The sequence below is a fragment of the Syngnathus leptorhynchus genome, chromosome 2, assembly GCF_054491065.1.
Source record: "Syngnathus leptorhynchus isolate UIUO chromosome 2, UIUO_Slep, whole genome shotgun sequence".
NCBI lineage: Eukaryota > Metazoa > Chordata > Actinopteri > Syngnathiformes > Syngnathidae > Syngnathus > Syngnathus leptorhynchus.
Window position 1 is genome coordinate 13,905,258 of NC_141196.1, and position 23,499 is coordinate 13,928,756.

General features: G+C 41.1%; 3 protein-coding genes across 4 annotated transcripts; 2 read left to right on the forward strand and 1 right to left on the reverse strand.

Annotated features, from left to right (window-relative positions):
• The first annotated feature begins 452 nt into the window (after window positions 1–452).
• On the forward strand, window positions 453–4,356 carry rbm22 (RNA binding motif protein 22). The gene is made up of 11 exons (XM_085906026.1): window positions 453–600; window positions 1,377–1,430; window positions 1,533–1,562; window positions 1,656–1,788; window positions 1,882–1,982; window positions 2,481–2,653; window positions 2,795–2,995; window positions 3,085–3,249; window positions 3,333–3,415; window positions 3,497–3,625; window positions 3,766–4,356. Exons 1-11 carry the CDS (start codon window positions 547–549, stop codon window positions 3,918–3,920), a joined length of 1,278 nt encoding a protein of 425 aa, XP_085762152.1. The 5' UTR covers window positions 453–546; the 3' UTR covers window positions 3,921–4,356.
• Window positions 4,357–4,362: 6 nt separating this feature from the next.
• Window positions 4,363–11,084, reverse strand: LOC147060889 (myozenin-2). Of its 2 annotated transcripts, none has more exons than XM_085906028.1 (6): window positions 10,990–11,084; window positions 9,999–10,087; window positions 8,608–8,771; window positions 7,313–7,394; window positions 5,986–6,166; window positions 4,363–4,825 (listed from the first exon to the last, which is right to left on the reverse strand). In XM_085906028.1, exons 2-6 carry the CDS (start codon window positions 10,078–10,080, stop codon window positions 4,642–4,644), a joined length of 693 nt encoding a protein of 230 aa, XP_085762154.1. In that variant the 5' UTR covers window positions 10,081–10,087; window positions 10,990–11,084; the 3' UTR covers window positions 4,363–4,641. The 2 variants fall into 2 exon arrangements, with proteins under 2 accessions (XP_085762154.1, XP_085762153.1); XM_085906027.1 differs by having other exon boundaries at window positions 7,241–7,394.
• Window positions 11,085–12,598: 1,514 nt separating this feature from the next.
• On the forward strand, window positions 12,599–22,425 carry LOC147060890 (soluble guanylate cyclase 88E-like). The gene is made up of 19 exons (XM_085906389.1): window positions 12,599–12,771; window positions 12,871–13,049; window positions 13,379–13,519; window positions 13,867–14,006; window positions 14,281–14,415; window positions 14,738–14,861; window positions 14,939–15,058; window positions 15,175–15,259; window positions 15,999–16,085; window positions 16,206–16,323; window positions 17,410–17,539; window positions 18,101–18,247; window positions 18,769–18,915; window positions 18,983–19,139; window positions 19,774–19,883; window positions 20,093–20,182; window positions 21,051–21,209; window positions 21,718–21,855; window positions 21,929–22,425. Exons 2-19 carry the CDS (start codon window positions 12,930–12,932, stop codon window positions 22,079–22,081), a joined length of 2,301 nt encoding a protein of 766 aa, XP_085762515.1. The 5' UTR covers window positions 12,599–12,771; window positions 12,871–12,929; the 3' UTR covers window positions 22,082–22,425.
• The last annotated feature ends 1,074 nt before the right edge of the window (window positions 22,426–23,499 follow it).

The following is a 23,499-nucleotide window of genomic DNA, read 5'->3' on the forward strand; positions in this document are numbered from 1 at the left end:
CATTTTACAACAGATCAGTTTCTGTCTTGATCTTGGCCCCCTAAGTGGAGTTTGCATGTTTTATCCGAGCTAGTGTTCCTCTCCTCTCCATCTTAACAGAACTGCCATAGGCGGTGATTACTGAAAACCAAAAGCTTGTAGTTATTGGCTGGCAAATAAATACAAGACATTAACCACAAATTATTATTGAATATGAGAACTTCAAATAATTGTTTTAATTACATTAATTATCTTGCTTCTCTGAATCCGCTGCGTCACACTTGATGATGCACCCTGGTTCACGTTCCTCCACAAACGTAGGGGATAAAACATCACCAGGGAAACCAAGCAGTTGTTTTGTTTTTTTACGTGCCATCTCTGACTATTTGGAAATAAAATTGATCCAATTTTGCGTTAGTCCCCGACCCCTTTCATGATAATATGACCTTTATGTGTGCTTTTATCATGAACAGTTCTACTCGAGGAGGCCTCTCGGAAAGGGCGACACCTTGCGGCCAAACGAGACACTTCCACAGTGCATCGCGGTCTGACATCACACTTCGCAAAATGGCGACGTCCCTCGGCTCCAACACCTACAATAGACAGAACTGGGAAGACGCGGTACGTTGTACTCTACTTATTTGGTAAACAGTGAACGCTGCCGTTAGAACGGTTATCTCGTTTAGCTCCCCTGAATAACTTTACTTGAAAAATATGCCCACTTTTACCCCTAATGTGTTCGTTTGTTGCCCCGCTAGTTAGCATTAGCAAGCTAACTTACAGTTTTGGTTAGCAACGTGGATGCGAGCCTTTTTTTTTTCACGTGATCCTGCCTTAACACTGGTTCAAATTTTGATTCCTCACATTAACAAAGCATTTCATAAAAGCATCTGAAGTAGATGTATTGGTGGAAAGCTGGTGAAAACGTCATGTCTAAGCCATCATAAGGTCGTTTGGATGCGACGATGACCAAATTGAGCCTAGCGTTAGCAGACTAGCGTTGCCAATTTTCGAACGTGAACGAAGTATAAACAGGTTTGCTGTAGCCTATAACTGTACTTACAGAGGTGGGATAAATGATCAGTCTTTTTTTTTTTAAATAAATAAAAGTACAAATAATTTTTAATGTCACTCGTATGCAGTTCCGGTTTTAATACATTGGCCCAAGGGGACTAAAAACGGCCCCCTTTTCAACAAAACCCCTTAAAATTAATTGATTTAGTACTCAACTAAGATGGAAAAGAAAAAAGAAGCAGTAAAACATTCGGGTATTTGTTTACAGGTGTAGGAAGTGTAAACACCTATCAGACAATGAAATATTCCAAAATAGGTGCCTGAAAATGTTTTGTGTATTGCGTTACCTCCTTCCCCTACTGATGAAAACACTTATTTTACAGGATTTCCCGATTCTCTGTCAAACATGTTTAGGAGAAAACCCTTACATCCGAATGGTGGGTGAGCATTTGTAGCTTCAATGTATCACCTCGTTGTTGCTTTTTGTAATGCAACCCACGTACCACTTCTTTTCATTGTCTTTTTTCCCCTCCCACTAGACCAAAGAGAAATATGGAAAAGAATGCAAGGTATGCCTATATACTCTAAATCAGCAAACAGAAATGAAGTTTTAATATGTAATGTGATCTTCACTGTATTATGGTTATATATTTTGCTATCAGATCTGTGCACGGCCTTTCACCGTGTTCCGCTGGTGTCCAGGGACACGTATGCGTTTCAAGAAGACCGAAGTTTGTCAGACTTGTAGTAAAATGAAGAATGTTTGTCAAACATGTCTGCTGGATCTGGAGTATGGTGAGTGTTTGGTTTTGGTTTATGTTACACATTCATGTCTGAAGTATTTAACCAATGAGTTACACCTTTGAATGCATTTTGTCTTTTTCTCAGGTTTACCCATCCAAGTTCGAGATACTGGCCTTGCCATTAAAGATGACATTCCTCGCTCAGATGTGAACAAAGAATACTTCACACAGAACATGGAGAGAGAGGTATTTATCGTGCTTGTGCCCAGTGTTGTATTAATTTGAGAAGTACCTTTTCCCCCCTACTGTACGATTTTATTTTTTCTAACACCACATTTTGTTGCAAAACAACTAAATAAATAACACAGATGTTGTATATATATTTTTAATTAATTTGTGAATTTATAACTGAAATGTCATTACAGTTATCAGATGCAACAGCATAAAAACATTGGTCGTCTATTTGTTGGTTTTTAAGTGTACCTTGCATACAGCAAATGGATAAACCCTCCTCGATTTCTTTTTGTGTTTCTCCCTTTTGATTCATTCGAACACAGCTAAAGCGGTCAGGCTAATCTGCTTATTCCTTGACAACCATGCCATGTTGTTTGTGGTCAAATAAAATGGGATTTGCGTATGTGCGGCCGCTCAAAACAGTATTTCCTGAAAAGTAATACGTGTTGCAGATAATTATAATGATTGAACCCTCATGTGGTTTTTTTTTGTGTTCATGTTTGTTCCTAGTTAGCCGATTTGGATGCCGCATGGCCAGGCGGTCAGGGCGGCAAGGCGACCAGCTCTAGTGACATGTTGCTGAAACTGGCTCGCACAACACCATACTACAAGAGGAACCGTCCACACATCTGCTCCTTCTGGGTTAAGGGCGAGTGTAGGAGAGGGGAAGAGTGTCCTTACAGGTGCGTGGCACTCTCTATAACACAATAGATCTATATCAAACAAAAGACTTGCAGCGTTGGGAAGGCTATTTAGAAGTTTAGCTATTCTTAATAGCCAATGTGTAATGTGGGCCCACCTGATGCCTCGTTGCTTTTACACAGGCATGAGAAGCCCACAGATCCTGATGACCCACTCGCTGACCAGAACATCAAGGATCGTTACTATGGCATCAATGATCCAGTTGCTGACAAGCTACTGAAACGGGCCTCCACCATGCCCAGGCTGGACCCCCCAGATGACAAGTCCATCACCACACTATACATTGCGGGTCTTGGCGAAACAGTCACAGATGGAGATCTCAAGTGAGCTTTTGTTTGTTTGCTTTTTTGACTGTGATTTTTCAACATGGGAATTTGTGGTGGATGTTGATTTTTTTTTTTTTTTTTTTTAGGGGCTTCTTCTACCAGTTTGGTGAGATTCGTACCATCACATTAGTACAAAGGCAGCAGTGCGCTTTCATCCAGTTTGCCACACGGCAAGCTGCTGAAATGGCCGCAGAAAATTCCTTCAACAAGCTCATCATCAATGGTCAGAGACTCACGGTCAAGTGGGGAAGGTAAGCCATGATAGGAATGGGCATTTACCATGAAACAGTGACTCGCAGTGACTCCTAAAATGTGCATTTATAACAATTTTCAGGTCCCAGGCAGCAAGAGGAAAGGAGGGCGAAGGAGTGAGTGAGATGGGTACCAGACTTGATCCTGTGCCAGGACTACCAGGAGGTAAGTTCAATACCTAAATTTCACTCTGCAATGAAATCAACACAGAATTATTGGTGATGTTGTTTTCTAACAATTTTGCAGCATTACCTCCACCACCACCTCTTGATGAAGAAGCTCCAGCAAATTATTTCAACCTGGACCCGAGTACCTCTCCAGCTGTCATGAACCTTACTTTGCCGCCACCCCCAGGACTCAACCCGCCTCCTCCAGGTAAACCCGCAACCAATATCTACTCTAATGCTCGTCTGAGCTCCTTTATCCTGAAAACTCAATGTTCTTCCATCAGTGATTCATCATATGTGCCGGCAGATCTGAAGCATTTAATGTTGTGTTGACCATATCTTTCATAGGTTTTGGCCCGCCAATGTTTCACCCCATGGGTCCCATGGCTCCACCAATGCCCCCGCCCATGGGCATGAGACCTCCAGGTCAAATCCACTACCCTTCCCAGGATCCCCAGCGGATGGGTGCCCACGCTGCACACGGTGCACGCCATGGCGATTAGTGACCAGGCCCAAACTCTACTCTGATTGGTTGTCTTTCCCCTTTTTCATACCATACCGTCTGTGGGCTTGGAAACACGCTGTGGACTGGGTGGAATTACTAACTCCAACATGCATAATATTAGGGTTTTTTTGGCATCCGCGGGTGCAGTGCACCAACCTAATCAGTGCAGGCTGTCAAGATTTGTCGTTATGTTTTTTTTTTTTTAAATTGTTAATATTCCACTGTGACTTAGTTCAATATGTCTTCTTTGGATATTTCTTTCACCTATTAAAAGGATGCGTTACAGTCTTTCATAGTCTTTGTGGATAATCAAAGCTGGCGTTAGAAAAGGTGAAACATCAAAGAGACTTGTTGGACATTGAAATGATTGCAAAGGAGTGGTAAATAAAGTTTCTGTTAATTTCCTGGAAAAATTAAGATGAATTTCCCATAAATTTGTTCATTGTCATTATTTTATTATTTTCCATGATTGTTGCAAGCCTCGATTCAGTCAATCTATACAAATGAGCGTTGCTTGTGACTGACAGTTTTATGCATCCTGCTAATCCAGTGCTCGACTGTGAAAATTATCATTTCAAAACCCTGATGTTGCTTCATCTGCCGCAGCCACTCAATGTAGCAGCTAACCACATTATTATGTGAGGGGTTTTTTTTCCCCCTCCCTCCCGCTGTTGCTGCTGATTAACAGAGATGACGGTCTCAAACTAATTAGTCCTTTTTCATAGTTCATTAGATTCAGGGCACTGATGGCCTCTCCACCCCCTTGGCGCTCTGTTGAAATTAGGCCGATGGTGCATGCGGTCCAAAGTGGCGCCAGGCAGGTTTGGGGATTCTTGGGCCTCAAAGCTAATAACAGGGATCACCCTCTTGGTGGACAGTCCCCCTCCAAACGGCATGGGAGACCTGCAAGTCAAAAGAAAACCATTAGTTTTATTTTAATGTGTTATGCAGCCTTACATAATACCATCAAATGTGGTCAATATCTACTTTATGTTTCTAACTGAATTAAAGGTCTGATATGGTGCAGCGGACCATCTGGGATTCAGGGTGACTCAACCTGTTTATCACCAGCTGCTCTGTCCATTAGTTGAGCTTTGACTTGATGGAGGTTTCACAATTTCATCAAAATCTTAGAGGGTGTAAATAGAGCCAGCCGCAGGGGGCTCATTTTTCAAGCGGCTGGCAGACAAAAAAGTGACATCATGTGCATGTATCTCATCGGTGTCGAATATCAAGCCCGGGGGTCAGGTCCGGCCCGTAACTTAATGTGGCCCACTAAAACCAATACAGGGGATCCCTTGCATTTGACGATAGGGACCGGGCTGGCCTGTTGAATAGCTAAAATCCATGAATAATTGACGCCCATTCAATTGCATTGAAAAAAATATATAACCCCAGAAATTCTTGAATAATTACATTCCTGGCTCACTGCGAGTAGTTTCTGGATGGGCATTTCCATTAAAAAACAAAATGGTGAAAAAGTGTCATTGTACTTTTTGTCGTTTTTGGCCATGTTCTCTGTAAATTGCTTTTGCATTTTTTTCTCTCGTCAAATTAAATTAAATCAACTGTTGTGAAAAAGGTTGCTATAACATTGGCAAAATACTGTATATCAAATTCGGAAGTGGCATCCTGCAGCATACACACAAACAGATGGACGAGCCTATGCCCAGAACAGCATAACCTCTTAGGTCATAAAATCTGTTGTGTCTTGGCTCACCATCTGCCAAAAAGCAATATTTGTCTTTCCTCACAGTGCGGATGCATTGCACTGAGTTCTACAGCTTCAATTCTCAGTCTTGCTCGAGCATTGAAAACGGAATCCCAGTGGGCCATCTCCAGTGTCAAGATTGAAAATAGCCATCAAGCAGTCCATGAAAGTGCACAGCAGAAGCTGTCTGAATACTTGAATTGTGGAAACATGGACTAGAGCCCAGATGATTGGGGTGGTTAGATCATCTGATGGCCATGGATGACCTCTTTCACCTTTTCACCTCAAAAGTACTGTACCTCTTGTTTATTGAATCAATTAGGGTTTTAAGGAAGCATTTCCCAACCTTTACCTGTTGAAACACCTGTAGTCAGCAACCTGATGTCTTTGTGGTAATGGCAACTGAGTATTGAGGGCTTCCAGAAGTTCCTTGTCATGGCGCAAAGCTTCCCTCCATGGAGACCAATATAATCTGGGAATCGCTGTCGTGTTAAACTTCTCATGAGGTATCTCATTCAGTGGGGCAGAGTATCCTGATGGAAGAAAATAGAGAAAACTAAATTGGCAACATGCAAAGTTTACAACTCAGAGAAGCAACATTTCCGACTAATCTGTCATTACAAAACCTACATGGTTTTATAGGTATGTTCACAGTTTACTTTAGCGATAGCTTGTAAATTATTACGCTATAGGTTAGTAGGTTAGTTAAGCCTTTAATTGGGGAGACAATGACGTTTTTAGTTCAGTTAGTTATCGCACCATACACCAAACGAGGTACCGAGACCTCCCAGGCTTACAAGACACTGAAAAACAAAAACATTGCGAGTGATCAAGCAAAACAACACATCACAGGAATTATCAGACAGAAAGTACCGTATTTTCGGGACTATAAGGCGCACCGGACTATAAGGCACACCTGCAAGAAATGGCCCATTTTGAAACTTTGTCCTTATATAAGGCGCACCGGACTACAAGGCGGACCATTAATGCATCATGTCAGATTTTTAATCCAAATAAAATCATTGTCCATTTTATCTTTTTAATTCAACTTCAGACGCAACAAATTACATTATAATCACAAAATAATGATCCCAAGTCTATTTGATTCATGATTCAATCTTGCGATTGATTTCATGACACAATGCTTCGGGTCAGTTTAAATTTAGGAATTTGGTCCATATATAAGGCGCACCGGACTATAAGGCGCACTGTCGGCTTTTGAGAAAATGTTAGGTTTTTAGGTCCCCCTTATAGTCCGGAAAATACAGTAAAACAAATTTTAACAAAATGTAAAGCGACCATAGGTATGCAACCTGGTTTTGAAAACAAAACAAAGCAAAAAAGTGTTTACTGGATGTGACTTACTTCCAACAATCCAGCAGCAGTACAGCAGCCGTAATACACTACATTTCAATGCAATGAATTGTCACTACAGTCATAAATTCTCAGTGTGAATAACATTTATGCTAAGCGGCATTTTTGTGTGACTACAAGGTAGAAACTCTACAAGCATTGGCTTTGTCCCCCCCAGCATTAGGCTGAACTAGCCGTTCTACTTGTGTCACACTGCGGCCGGCGCCCTATAGGTACAGTGCAGCACCGTTTACCTGGAGCGAGGACATCAGGACTGCCCTTCTTTGCTAGTGTCTTCTGAAGGTTCATAACCAGGCTATGCTTACCAGCGGTAGCGAAAGCTTGGTTCTCCTTTCCTCCCTGAGGCTTTTGGATGATTTGCGGGGGAGGAACAGCCACTGGATGGGCCTAAGAAAGGGACAATTAGATTGGTTGCAGTCAAAGGGTTTTAGGAGTTCACTTTAATCGTGCCTCTGAGCTACAGTTCTGCAAAGTTTTCGAAAGTAAGAAAGGACATAGGGGTTATCCAAGCATTCCTCCGAGACTATAACACAGACTAAAGATGCGCCTGATAGGAATGAACGACAAAGGCAATGTGAAATTTGCCAAAGGTGGAAACTTAATACATTTTTGTAATGATAAATAAATAGACCACAGTCCCTCAATTGAGGAAGGTGTCATGTCTTAAATCTTGTGCCTTCACCAGAGATTTGATCTACCTTCACAATGAGATAAATTACAAAGAGCTGTATCAAAACGTTTGCCTTTGAAAGGATAAGGTGAATTATACTGACACTATTAGAGAGTTTTTCATTTAAATCTCATAAGGTCCTGCCATCCATTTTCCATAGTGTTTTTTTACCCACATTTAGTCAGGTGAGCCAATAAAAGCTGACTTCAGGGTATCAAAATTGGTACAGTCCTGCCATTTGAGGTAAAGTAATGCACCAGGGGCCTGCTAACATCCAAATGAAAATGTAGACCACAAATAAGGCCCTTTTGTTTTCTTTTTGATCTTTGAGTCATGACTGAACTTTTCCTTATGCTTCAAATCCCAAAATTTATATCATCCTACTTGAACCAGGAAGTATCATATTTGCAAGGTTGTTTTCAATTTTGTTTGTGTTTTTTGCTGTTTGATTAAAGAGATCGAAATAGTTTTACAGCCGCAGAACTTAAAATACTATAGCAGGATGTAGCCTGTAACAGTTTGATTCAGTTTTGTACTCCAGCTTTTATGGATAATAACAATACAATACTCTAATTGTCTATAGGTGTAATTCACGTCATCCAACCACCCATTGTTTAGTGCTCTGTGATTGACTGGTGACCAGTTCAGAGTGTAACGCGCCTTTCATAAGATGTCAGCTCGGCTTCAGCAACCTTTGTGAAGACAAGCATGGTAGATAATGAATGGATGCTTTGTGCAAATGTTGACAGACAATTCTAAAGTAGTACATAATATGCAAGATATTCTTATAGGTTATTTTTGCTCTGTCCAATGAATTTGAAAACACCAAGGTTCACAGATCTCTAGCTCATTGATGCTTTTATTTCACATTCACAATAGTTTTTTTTTTAAATTTCAGTCGCTATGAGTCAATGTGTGTCTATGTCTTACACTCATGGCGTTGTGAGCACTGTTGGCCACGTTCTCCAGCGTGAATCTCTCAGCCCGCTTATGTCTCTCTTGAAACATACGAGAACCTCGATTGGACGGAAGGTTGAGTTCCTCAACCATCACGTCTTTTGGAACGCTGACCTTCTTCCCCAGATTCAGCCTCCCTGACGGAAGGCAAATGTTTTAGCAGTCACATAATCCACACACATGGCGTCGTTGTGTAGTAAACAGGTACAGGTACATCATGTGTGACTTGGCCACATTTAGCTTTATCACATTTGACCTCTTATCAGTAGCAAGCCGTGCATTTGGTATTTTTCAGTCGATTATTTATCGCATTAAACAAAAATGCAATAGACCAGCACGTAAATGACACGTACATCATTGAGTGCACTTGAACATACATAAACCTTAGATGAAAAATTGTATAATTCTATATGTTATTATTAATGCTACAGAGAAATCAATCAAGTCATGTGCGCTTAGCGAGTGTCAATGCAAGATGGCCGCCATTGACTTGCCGAGCAAGTGGCATTAGGAGTCTATCAGTCATACGCTGGTGCTTTGGCCTGTGAATATGAATTTGAATTCTGATTGGTTAAGGAAACCATTTCTAATATATCTTGGCCTGGCCCAATGACGATTAGATTGACACTGAAGCACATAGAAGCTAAAGTCTAACTGAGCAAAGGGTATCTAACATCCACAAACTTGCCTTGAAAGAGTGGAGGCAAGCGAATAATACAAACTGAAGAGAGTTAACTCTTATGAATAAATGAATACAATTTCATGGAATAGATATTAGAAATGGGGTTGCACTCTCAATAGAGGCCACCACCGCTTTCTGCGAGAACTAAGCAGCAACAGAGGAGTGCTGATTTAAATAATATCACATGCGTATAATTAAGTTAAAATCCACACAACTCAGTTTTTTTTTTTTTGCTATCATGGCCATGCAGAGATACTGAAATAGCCTCAAGATGATGTCAGTGCCAGTATTTATTGTTGTCCAAGGTTGCAAGGGTAACCGGACATATAAATAGGAATCTCGAGATGAAAGGCATCCCCAACGAAAGGATAGCCTTATTTCCCGCACATGATAAGTGTTTGGAGAAGCCGAAGCATTCGGAGGAGCAGCCCGGGCATGAAATCTGCTGGCAGGAATCACATTTTGCTGAGGTTAGGGGAACGCTCTTTCAAAGCTTAGCTGTCGGGGAAACACTGGAGAACAAACACAGCGGATGGGATGCTCCTTGCTGGAATGTTTGGAGAACAAGTCGGTGCTATGGGGATTTGGATGTGCAGTGTCTCCAGGCAGCCTTTACATTTGGAGTACAGTATCATGTTTATGTGGGTCATTCGAAAGTGCGTCGTCTTCATTACGTACTTACCTCCTCTGGCCTCTTTAGACAGCATCTGAGCCTGCAACATTCTCTGCTTGGTGACGTCATCCAGACCCAAATGCGTGAACATCACGTCCCTATGATACAATTATACATTTGATTTGAATCAGTGGGATTATGATTTGATTTGTATACTTTCTTGTCATTTTACACACATGAGAATGACAGTACTGTGAATGGGGCATTCCCAATATATTCGATAAATACCTCAATAAATTTTAAATTGGTGCATTTGTATCTTAAAATAAAAAAAGATCCTCCAATTCAAATATGTTTTTTTTACACCCAATTTATATTTCAATGATTATGGAAAAATAAGGGGAAAAAAAAGCAATTTAAAGACCACACATTGGTGGGGGTTTTTTTATTTTTCATCGAAAGTAAAAAAAGACAGAAAAGTGATTTTTCAGTTATTTATGAATTAATCTAACGATATATGGGTATATGGTTGTGGCTAAAACAATTTGCGAGTCACAAGCCGTGCTACATTTGTAAACACACTGGGCAAAAAAGTTAAACTAAACCCACTTAACTATTCTTAACAATGTGATGCTATAGCCTAATACTACTGTAATATTTATTCCGTGCATCTTAATGATGTTTGTAGACTGCACACCTGCCGTTATTAATTTTGATCCGTCTTTAATACTGTTACTCAAACATACATTGATTTCATCCGCCAAATCAAATCCAATATGACTTTTGATCCAGTAGACGTCTGTTGGGCAAGTACAACATTCACTTTCCACCTGCGTTATATGAAATGAGAGATACAGCTCACCTTTCATGGGGGAAACAATTGGATTAGTAGGATTGCTTTTTTTTGGTAACAAACATCAAAAGCATTCCCTTGCAACTACACTGCAGATCAAGCAAATTACAAAAGGCTTATTTTGCAACAAGGAAAAAAAAAAAGGTGTGCAGGCCATGATTGATGGTATGTGTGTATGCAATGATAATCTTGCATCTGCCGCCTTACCTGAGCGTCCTAGCTGTTGTCTGTCTGTCTGTGTGTGGGGTGTTCACAGCTGATCTGGGTGGCTATGGGGTTTATCCCGCACCGGGACAGGAAGCTTACTCCCAGCTATGTGACACTCCCCAAACAGAGAAGGAATAGCCAGTATAAAACGCATGACGGAATGCCTCGGGCTCTTAGCTCACCGGGTTATTTTAACATGAGTGAGGACGGATGAACGCAGTGATTAGGGGGATGGAGCAAGTATAAAGATTTTCATCCTGACCTCAAAGCTCTTTGCTAATAAAAACACATTCTGGTGCGTGTGAGCGCCTCCAAACAGCTGGCATGCGGACTGTGACACAAGGCCAGGCAAACAACTACTATTCTGTATGCACAAATATTACTAGTGAGTCACCTAATTTTTCACTTTTCTCTGTAAAATGGCGCAAACAGCTATAAGGTCAAATTTACATAGGACCACCTGGTTTTCCTGTCAAGGAGCAACTCCACTGTCGCCAGTATTTGTCCTCCTTTTGCACATAACAGCTTTTAATTTTAACACAATATATTTTACGTCTAAATTGGATTTTAAAAATGGGTTTTGCAGCAGTACATTTATCTGACTTCCTTGCAGCCAACGCAGGTGAATTTCCTACTCAGTGAGTGTGAAAGTTTCTTTGTGCCAATACCTGCAATTAGGTGGCAGCTAGTTGAGAATGTAGTCTGTCTTTCCTGAAGTCAGCTGGGAGATACTCCAGCTCCCCTTGACCGTAAATACGCTAAAGATAGTACACAAAATGTATGGATGCGTTTCAGTAAGGTTCAAAAGTGCAGTTTCTGTTTCTTGTAAAGTTCAGTAAAGCTGCAATTTATTTGAAATGTTATCAAAACTCAAAATATAAGGGTCGTTTAGTATACAACAGAGTTTCGTTCCTACAGTGGGAAAAGTCATGTACATAAGTTAGAATGTGGCAGTTTATTGCTAAGTTTAGTCCAAGTTTAAAGATAATGGCAGATTCCGCTATTAGAGGAAATGTTTTCATGAAAATCACACCTAGAGCATACTAAATACAAAGCAATCATATGTCAATCATATGTCAATGTATCTTTGTAAACTAAGGAATAAATATCACATTTGTAATTTTTCTTTATCACATTACTTTTTTTGTTTTTGTTTTTCTTTGATTTAATACGTTTTAAATGTAATCCCAAACCATTATACACAGTTTGTGGAATCCTGTTGGTCTTTAAAGTGGACTTTATGTACTGCACAGATTGATTCATTGAGGACAGCAGACATCTAGGAGGAAAGCATATTTTTCTTTTTATCTCTGCTGAGATTAGATATTGATTTTGCACCTTCTCGGCTCCACAAAGCCACCATCCCTTATTAGAAAGGCTCGCGGTCTCTGAGAGAAAATGCGGTGTCATTCAAGGGGGGGGAAAAAAAAACCTCATCAACAGACTAACCATTAAATAAGAAGAATTGTTGCCCTTTAACTCCTCTGGTGTCTATTTGAGCACGTTTGTCTATGTACATAAATAAAAGCAGGGCAGACCCTCTAATTGTTTATTTCCTCTTACTGGTGTCAGCTGTGTTTGAGCGATATGGCTTCTGTGGTGTGTTGGTGTCACATGGAGCTCTGCAGCCACCAGGTGCTGACAGCTGACACAAGAACAATGGGCACCTGTCCGCACCAAAGTACTTGTGTAATGAGAGGCCATTTAAAACAGTTTGCCCAGTCGTCCCTCAGATGAAACCCTATTGGGATATCTAATCTGATCAAGCACTGAGCTCCACAGGTATGCAGCGTTAATGGCAAAAGCGAGCACTGTGCAATTAATGGCTTGTTGAAACGATTGCACTAAATGAAGTCTGGATTTTTTTTCCTTCACTTGCAGGTACCTTCGGGAATACTGTTGGAAGCGCGCCGTACTTTGTAGTTTGACTTTCAGTCATAATGTATGGGCTGCTGTGTGAGAGTCTGCACGACTTCATCAAGGAGTCGTACGGGGACGATGTGTGGAAGCTGGTCAGGGAGAGGGCAGATGTCCGGCTACATTCTTTTGTCACTCACCAGGTATCCTCCAAAATAACGCAAATGTATGCTGCATGTACAAATGTAATTGTCGCCCCATTGTGTAGATTAGGAAAATTAGTCATCTGCAGTAGAATTTCCTACGGCAACCTAAAATTGGAATCATTTAAAAAAAAAAAATCAGTTTACCTAAAGGTCTACTTTAATAGGTTTACGGTTACCTGGGGTGCATTTGAAGGTGAGGACAAGTGAAGACCTTACTTGCTATTTTTTTTACTTGATCCGCTGATCTGAAGCACCTGGTAGCATACCTCATTATATTCAAAAGGTCTTCTTAAAGTAGATTCTCTGGTGTATTTTTGTACTTGTAGGTGTATAGCGAGAGTGTGATTCCTCGCATTGCAAAGGCAGCCAGTGGAGTGACAGGAACACCCTACAATGAGCTGATGAACTCCTGGGGGGTCTACTTCCTGGGATTTGTGGGGAAGTACGGCTATGACAGGATTCTCAAGGTGACCAAAGATCTCACATTCAGTTGTTGTTGTATGTTTGTCGCAAAACAAACTGTAGGAAGAACAGTTGAATTCGACCAAAAGTAAACGCTATGGTCTCAGTGTCCTGCATTTTGGGACACAGATGATATGTACATGTATATTTTTAAGAAGCAACGACTCCCCACTCAGCCTGAAATATATCTCAAAGCTAATTTGTTTGGTTTTCATTAGTAAAGATGAATTGATGGCCCATCTACAGTATGCAGTCAACTGAGATTGATGCCAATGCCTTCTGCCACCCTGGCTAAGGAAATGTGGATGGTGGGACTAAAAGGGACATATTTCATTTATGTTTCTGCTCCCAGGTGCTGGGCCGCCATGTCCGTGACTTTGTCAATGGCCTTGACAACCTCCACGAGTATCTGCGGTTCAGCTACCCCAAGGTGCAGCCCCCAACCTTCTTCTGCCAGGAGGAATCTGCCACTGGAGTCACCCTTCACTACAGGTCTGAGAATCAAATGGAGTTCCACGCATTAATCATACGTTCTGAGGGATCATGGTCCGCAATTTGCTAGAATGCACTCGGCCATTTGAAGGTTCCTAGTTTTGGGAATGATGCTGGAGAAGTTCCAGGTCCCAGTCGTTGCCAAAGACCAGATACAAACATGCAACTCCAATGCTCTCCTAAAAACATGTACATGCGATCTTGTTGGTGCATCCAGCATGTTCGACAATGTTCAAACCGTGATTCAACATTCTGCCCCCTTTGTGATCTGCAGGAGTAAGCGCAAAGGCTACCTGCACTACGCCATGGGTCAGCTGAGACAGATGGGGAAGCAGTTCTATGACACTGACATCCATGTGGAGGTCTTGTCTGAGCAGATGGTGGGGGACTACTCCCATGTCACCATGAGGTAGGCAAGCACACTCACTAAATGCAAAAAGAGCACAGAAAGGCAGACGTCCCAAGCACATGTACCACCGTGCAGCCTGAATTCAAGACATCTAAATATGTTTCGGTTGAAGAGGAGATTCCGAAAAAGGGTGATTCGAGATTAGTTGACTTCGAGTCTTACGGGTGGATTTGGAGTCGTATAGTCAAATTATCCACTAATTGTTTCAACTTCTAGCGTGTTTATATTTGATGAATTAGAATGCATGGCACATCTTGACACCACTCTTTATCCTTTAACGCAAGATGGCTGTACTTTTGATAATCATTTCGTGTCCCTTCAGGCTGAACTTTGACAACTCCGCTTACCGCTACATCATGAAGGAAGATGAGGAAGAGCAGGAGATTCTACCAATTACCTCTGATTTCTTCTTTGAAGTCTTCCCCTTCAACATCGTCTTCAGACAGGTCAAAGCTGCACGTGTGGACTCCGGTCAAATGCTGGAAACATGCCTGAGAAGTGACTCATTGCTTTGAATCTCCAGGACATGGTGGTGCACAATGTTGGATCGGGACTTTCCACAGTCTTCCCTGATTTAGATGGAAAAAAGATCAATGATGCCTTTTTGCTGGCTCGTCCCCTGGTGGAGTTCACGTGGAACATGGTGATGTAGCTCTTCCCGTGTTGTCGTACTAAGCAAAGTGGCAAATTTGTCATTGTCTGAAATAAATAGACTGCAATGTGCGAGTGCTGTGAGTGTTTGTTTTTGTGGGTCCCTAGATCATCTCCCATCCCAACAACTTGTTTGAGATCATGTCCAAGGAACCTGTGAAAAGAGAGAGGAATCTCCACAACCGAGTCCAGAGTAAGAGTGGAAGCCATGTAAACAGTCGCAGGGGTGTGTGTCCGCTAGGCAAGGGCTCACTTATACGTGGTTTTCCTGTACACAGATAGACCTCATACATGATGAGGGGAAAAATGGTTTAGGAGTCATTCCAAAATTGGAATTATTTAAGAATTGGATCATTTATTTTGTCATTGTTTTTATGTTATCAAGAAAAAAGGCAAATAATAAACCATCGACACCCTAGGATATTTTATAGTGCTGGGTGTAACCTTATTACAGATACTTACGCACCTGGAAAACACATCTATAAGATATTGATGGATCCGGCGATTATAATAAAAAAAAAAAAAAGTTCAATTGTATTTGAATAGTTTAATTTATTTTGATTAGTATTGCTCCAATTATATTGACAGGTTTGGAAAAGGTTTTGGGTGGTGAATGTGTCAGAAGAAGCCTTCGGGAGTCATTTCAATGCAGCCCTGCTTGTTTTTATTTTGAACTTTGATAATATTAACATGTTTTTAAAAAAAAAAAGTTTGAACACTTTTCTAGCTTGTCAAAAGATACATCTAGTACAGATACATACAGTCAATGAAATGTTGAGATCCCTTAAATTTGGGGGCTGTTTGGACTCGCATTAGGAATGTCTTTTGTACCACCAACCGGTTTTACAAAACGTAATATTTTGACGGAACTGGCATAAAAACACATTCGTAAGAAAATGCCATTCACCCTTCTGCTTACTTGTACTCTGCAGATTCCGACTATGAAAATGCCAATCGTTCTGCAGATGTGGACGTGGAGCTCATGGCTTTTCAGTCCATTATTGGAGACGATTACAAAGGTTTTGACTTGGATCTCTGTTTGGCACAAAACCAAAGTGCTCACACAAGAAACTCTTTTGGAAGTCAAACAGCAATGTGAGGTTTTATTGAATCTATATTTCATCACGCTCCTGTTTCAGATGGCAACAGCGCTAACGCCATGGAGAGCTGGGGTGATGGAAGCCGATGCCTGAAACTGAAAGGACAAATGCGATACATGCCCGAGTGGGAGTCTATCATCTTCCTTGGAACACCTGTGTAAGAACAACACCAACCAACACTAAACACAAGCAGGTGCACACTCGAGGACAAAACCCCTCATGAATACTTTTTAGTTGCAAAGCAAAACATGAAGTGCAAAGAGCGCTACATTGAGTGCGCAAACTAAAAGGTTGGTGGGCACTGAATCATTTCAGGGGCCCATTCGAGCGGCTCTCGCCATGCATGAAATGAACTGCTAATTAGCTTGTAATCAGACAGTCCCGCTCTTGTGAGCCTAATGGGAACCCATTTGCAAGAGAGAGTGTTTTTCCATAAAAAGCATTACCAAAACATCCACATCCTTCTATAAAGCACATAATTTTGTGATGAAGTGCGCTCATGCCTTCATTGAAGTAGTAAGAGGCGTTCCACTCTTTCTCAAATATTAAAACATTCACTTCTACACTGCAATGAAAACAAAATTAAGACAATGTTTTAAGTGACAAGAATAAAGTCAGAATGTTATGTGAAAACATTTTAAGAGTGACCATTACAACCGTAAATGCAACATTATTTTTACCATGAATGTGATCTATGACTCTGTAAAACTCGATTGAATTGAAAAATATTCAAGAAGGAGAGTAAAACTAAAAGAAGGTGGTTGCACAAGTGTGCACACCCTCACAACGGGTTGTGGCTGTGTTCAGAATTATTCAAATTCATGGAGTCAGCACACATTTGCCTCTGATTTTATCCAAATACATTTCAGATGTTTCATTAGGCCTTCTTAACATTTTCATTTTCCTTTCTAACATAAGCCTGAAGGTTTTATGCTAACACTGAACTGTTCACTATTCCTTCTACTGTGTTTATATAAAGCCTCAATTTCAATCAAAGACAAAAAATGTCTTGATGCTGTCGTCACCATGCTTCGATCTTTTGGAAATAAGAAATTCAACCTTTCATCAGATCATAAAATATTTCCAACATGCTTCTTGCCCAATAAAGTAATATCATAAAAGGGTCAAATAAATCCTCATCCTCACAATTGCGGTGGTTTCGCAAAATGTATTAAATGCTAATTTCTCAGTTTCCTTTTGTCCATCTGCCCCTGTCATGAATTTTGTTTGTGTGCATGGGTAGGATGGAAAGCCTGAGTGCCATGTTTAAAACCGGACTGTACATCAATGACCTGAGCATGCACGACTCCAGCAGAGATTTGGTGCTGGCAGGCACGCAGCAGTCGGAGGAGCTGAAAAGAGCACTCATACAGGTTTCCTCTTTTTTAGAAACATGCTCCATGTTATTTAGTTTATTGTTATGTTATGTTACATCATATTATTATATTATATTATATTATATTATATTATATTATATTATATTATATTATATTATATTATATATGGGCGGCTCGGTGGTGCACTGGTTAGCACGTCCGCCTCACAGTTAGGGTTCCATCTCTGACCTTCCCTGTGTGGAGTTTGCATGTTTTCCCCGTGCCCGCGTGGGTTTTCTCCGGGCACTCGCGTTTCATCCCACATCTCCAAAACATACTTGGTAGGCCGATTAAGCACTTCATATTGCAAATGTGAGTGCGGGTGGTTGTTTGTCTCTGTGTGCTCTGTGACTGACTGGCAAGCGGTTCAGGGTGTCCCCCGCCTCGTGCCCGATGACCGCTGGGATAGGCTCCAGCATGCCCGCGACCCCCGTGGGGACAAAGCAGTACAGAAAATGGATGGATGGATATATTGTATATCATTTAGTTTCTTTATTTAGTCCTGCACAACACAAGCATTTTTTTTGTACCGTTAATCCCTTTACTGTCTGTGTACAGGAGCAAAAGAAGTCCAGCAAGCTAGAGGAGAGCATGAAGATGCTGGACTATGAAATGAAAAAGACAGATGACCTCCTTTACAGAATGATTCCTAAGCCAGTAGCAAAGAGACTGCGCAAAGGAGAGCCGGCTGTAAACACTTGTGAGGTCAGAAATGGAGCGCAAAAAGCTTTCTTGCTGCACGACATATTCAAATCATGATCGTCAAATGATTTTCCCTCAGTGTTGCAAATAAATAAATGAATAAATAAATAATCCAAACGTTAGCAACCACATCACATCCACTGTGCCAAAACACAATAACAAATGCTTCATCACAAAAATCCATTGCTACTCTTTCGCTCACTTTCATCTGTTTTAGCTTTGCTTTATTTTTAGAATTGGTTCTAAATAAAGATAAGGTCCAATTTAGTATCTGTCACTATGGTTAAGCATTTTTTGTACAGTAACAGGCTTACACGCACACACATATTAAAAATGATCACACTAATATTTTGGACTTTATCGACATTGAATGAATGAATGAATATGGGTTTGCAGCACCTTTTGTATTCAAGCACAGCAACACCAAAGCTATTTGTTAGCAGGTAGTTATGATTTGGAAACTTTTCTGCAAAACCGATGACTGTATTAATTTCCTTCCTCTGCATTCATTGTGTTTCTTCCAGGTGTTCCCAGATGTGACCATTCTTTTCAGCGACGTGGTGGGATTCACTCGCATTTGTAGCCACATTACTCCGTTGCAGGTGGTGTCCATGCTCAACACTATGTACACTTTGTTTGACACACTCAGCGAGAAGCACAGAGTCTTCAAGGTCTGCATGTTTTCCTTCGTATTTTCGGTGTTCACTTGTGCTCGAGTCAAGTCTTTTACCTTGCAAGGTTGAGACCATCGGAGATGCCTACATGGTGGTCGCGGGTGCTCCGGAGAAGACCAAGTATCACGCGCATAACATTTGTGACATGGCCTTGGACATGGTGCGCTCCATAGATCATTTGAAAGACCCTTCAAATGGAAACAACATACAGATTCGTGTCGGTGGGTTAGGTTTCACATCTATGCTGAAGATGATTATGTAATACTGTATGATGACACAATTATTAGGGTTTCCCACACTGGGACAGGAAATGAAACTGATACACACCTCGTTTGTAAACCAATGTAGCAGCTCAGTCTCTGGCGGACAGACGTCAAGGCGATATGCTTTTGGCTCAACTTTATTTTCTCGTTTGAAGCGGCATCACACCAATGTGATTGTCAGTGCAGGTTGAGGGGAGAAAAAAAAGAAGTAGCACAGTACAAGTGCAACTTCCAGAGGCATTTAAACAGTCTCTCCGGGCTCTTAAGAAAGAAGCTAAAGCAATAACAAATGCCAGTAGTGATTTATAGGATAATAATTCAGACTACCCTTTCATCCTTCATTCCCTAAAAAGAAGACAAACTAGTGTTGCACTTTTCTAATAACACATTTAAGCGCTTGGTGTTTTATTTGAAGTCATGCAAGCTTGTTTCTGTTTGGACAAAAGATAATATTGTTGAGTTACATCCTTAGTGATTATACATTTATGTGGATTCAGTTGATAGCAGGCCCCCTGAGGGCAATCACAACTACAATGGGGCCTGTGATGAAAACAAGTCTTACACAAATGGACCTGCTTTGTTGTGGCTGCAGGCATCCACTCTGGCATGGTGGTAGCAGGTGTGGTTGGACACAAGATGCCCCGATACGGTCTGCACGGCGACACAGTCCACACGGCGTCTGCCATGGAGAGCAACGGAAAGGTGACGAAAGCCAAACTAAATGAAATGAACGTTTGCCAGAAGATGGCGCCAAAGCCAAGACTAATAGGGAATCAGTAATTGGGGTCAAAAATCAAAAAGTGATAGGTCAAGTTAACATTTCTAAATGTTGATCCAAAGAACAAGAAGGGGGCATTGAAAAAAAACCCCAACTACTACTATTCAAGAAGTTCTTTGTCTCTCTTCATCAGGAAATGCATATCCAGCTCAGCAGCGCCACCTATGAGCACCTGAAAGGAAGCCACTTTATTTTCGAAAGGAGGGGTACCATTACCATCAAGGTTGGAGTCAAAACAACACACAGTATCGAAATTGTAGCTGTACTGCAAATATTCGCTATGACAACATGATTAATTGCTGTAGGACACGTGAAGAGCACAGTGGGATGATGCGTTGGCAGTAAATAAATGTTATCTGCGTGCACAAAAACTTCCCTCAGGCTACAGCTGGTGCAAATGGAAGATGTGCGTATCAGCAAACCAACCAAAATAACTGCCAATGTTTTGGCTGTGGGCAGAGAACATATTTAGCATTTTGAGTGTGTAAGTGTCGCCTGCTTGCTTTTCTTTTTATCTCCAGTCTGACTTGTGTAGAGTACATTCGGTGATAATGCCAACAAAATTTCTTCCAAAGCAGCCGTCAGGAAGGATCTTAAGGGAGAAAAAAAAAGAAAGTTGTTTTGTAAACTTCCTTTTATGAGACAGGTTGTGCTATGAATACTTAAATATAGGAACAGAAAAGATTTTTCCAGGAAGGAACCTTAGTAGAAGCTCAAATCAGACCATGCTTTCAATTGGGTTCTTATTAATTATATAACCACCCACTTGTTTTAGGAATGTAACAATATGCATTATAGTTTTTAGTTTTGATCACAAGCAATGTACAAAGTTATGTCTAAACATCGAAAGATGAGCATCAAAATATAACAAGTTTTCCAATTCTATGACAGTTTTATGGAAAACTGTATCTTGGTAGCTGAAGTTCACATCGGGCAATACAAGTTTCATTTTTTTATTTGGGAGACCCTCTTGTTTTATGTTCATCAAGAAGATAACCCTTCAACCCAAATACATGAATTTCAAGTTAAAATTGGGCCAGGGTATGAATAATTTATGATGAAACATGTCCTTACTTTCTCTCATCTTTTAGGGCAATGTGGAGATTGAGACCTACTGGCTGAAAGGTAAACGGGACAAAGATGGAAACGCCCAAGCGGCGTGTCCTCAATTCGAGACCCAAACCATCAGTAAGGCCATCAGCAAGGCCACCATCACTGAGGTCATCACCGAGGGTGACGAGGAGGGACTGGTAGGGATGCAACAAAATCGTACTTTGGCCTCTCGCACACCGAGCAAAGTGGACAAAACCAACTGAATTGGTCGTTGATGCAAATATCCACAAGCTCTCCCTCTTTGTGGCCATCCACATGTTTTTGTGGTTCAATAGAAATGTATACAGTATAGTATATTGTTTGTGGAGCCTCAAGAAATCCAATATAGGATTGGAGATTCAGTTACGGCATGTGTTCAGTCACCAACTGTATTTTTTTTTTGCCCCAACGATCCACTTCAGTCGATTTTGGTAGCATCGCTTGATGACTATACTGCCCAAAAATGGGGATATTGGATTTTCAGCTGGAAATTCAGAATGAACCTAAACTGAACAACAACAAAAATGTACTCGACATTGAATCAACGTATGAACTTTACCATTCAAATGACGCTGACCTGTATAGATATTACTCCATATTTGGTTCATTCTGAAATTGTGCTCGAAATTCCTAACTTTTTTTTAAATTTTGTATCCTTGCTTTCAGGTTTTCCCTCTGGTGCCGGGCGAGGATGAGGATGATGTCAAATCTATTCACTCTCATCGCATCAAGATGGAGAATTCAGGCCATTCTCTGGAGGAGTCCGTGGAAGAGTGTCGTGTGGAGGAGATGTCCGTTCATAAGGTAAAACTGAAAAGTAAAAATACAAAGTTTTCTTGCTTTGTTCAAATTCATAATATGCATGCTGTCTTGTCAGTCCCATTACAAAGACGCTTTGCAGGAGTGCTTGGAGGACGCTCACCTTGAGTTGGAGTCACCCGAGTGTGACGGCAGGGATTCCATGATGGAGTCACGTGACAGCTCCTGCGACTCTCGCTGCTCCAAGAGTGCCATGTGCTCCGTGTCCTGAACTGGTACACATTAAAATGGAAAAGCCAAACAGACACTAGCTGATGCCATAGCCAGTAATCGACTCTTTGTACGTCTGATGTAAAACACTGACCCTACATTGTTGAAATGATTTGTTTGCTTTTTGGTCGATTGATTCTAGACGTGATGAACTCCACTGATCTGTCTTGAGTACATTTGACATGAGACTGATAGACTTTGTTTTATTGCATAGCAATAGAAGAAGCATTAAATATTGACCGCTCTTAATCCAATTAAACCCTTTCAAAGGTCTACTAGCCCAACGGGAGTAGATCTTTCAGTTAACACGTTACAACTTCACCTTAAAGCAATTAAATTGTTTATCCCCACCCCAAAAAATCTCATTGCTATGTGGTTCACTTGAAAACCTTTGTGTTTATTTCTTGCAGTCTTGCACATGATAGCTACTACTAGGTAGATCTGACAATCAAATGGCTTTTTACTTTCAGAAAGTTTCAGTAACAAGCTTGTCAGCTCAGTAGAAATTAAGCAAGTTGGCAAGAAGTATACAGACCTGACCTGTTTGTCTGCTACTATTTATTATACCACTCCAAATGTAGCCATAAAAGCTATGATGTGACATCATGTAACGTATAGGTATATATACATACATACATATACACATAAAAACACGCACACACACACACACGCAAATCCATCCGTTGTCTGCATCGCTGGTCCCCACGAGGGTCGCAGGCGTGCTGGAGCCTATTCCAGCAGTCATCAGGCGGTAGGCGTGGGACACCCTGAACCGGTTGCTAGCCAATCGCAGGGCACACAGAGATGAATAACCATCCGTACTCGAAACCTACGGACAATGCGGAGTGCTCAATAAGCCTACCAAACATATTTTTGGGATGTGAGAGGAAACCGGAGTGCCCGGAGAAACCCCACGCAGGCACGGGGAGAACACGCAAACTCCACACAGGGAGGGCCGGAGGTGGAATCGAACCCGCACCCTGCTAATTGTGAGGCGGACGTGCTAACAAGTGCACCACCGTACACACACATACAACCTAGTGTAAGGCACCCTGGTAATATAGTGTGACACAATATAAAAGATGCAATAGAACGTGGTGTAATGCAAAGTTGCTTATGCAAAGTAGCTTAACGCAAGGTAGCGCAATGCTAGATAGAGCAAAACAGTGTACAGTAACTGTCGCGTAACATGACATGATACACGTCAGATGCTGTGTTACATTCCACAATGTCATTCAATGTTACATAACAATACGTAAGCTAGCACGATGAAACACACCGTAATGTAAATAAAATATAAGCCTTAGCAATATAATATAAATACATTTGGGAAATTCTGGGACCAAAAACAATTTCTCACTCAATCATTTATCTTTTCAATTCACCCTGTGAAAGGTTTAAATAAAGTTCACAGCTGTG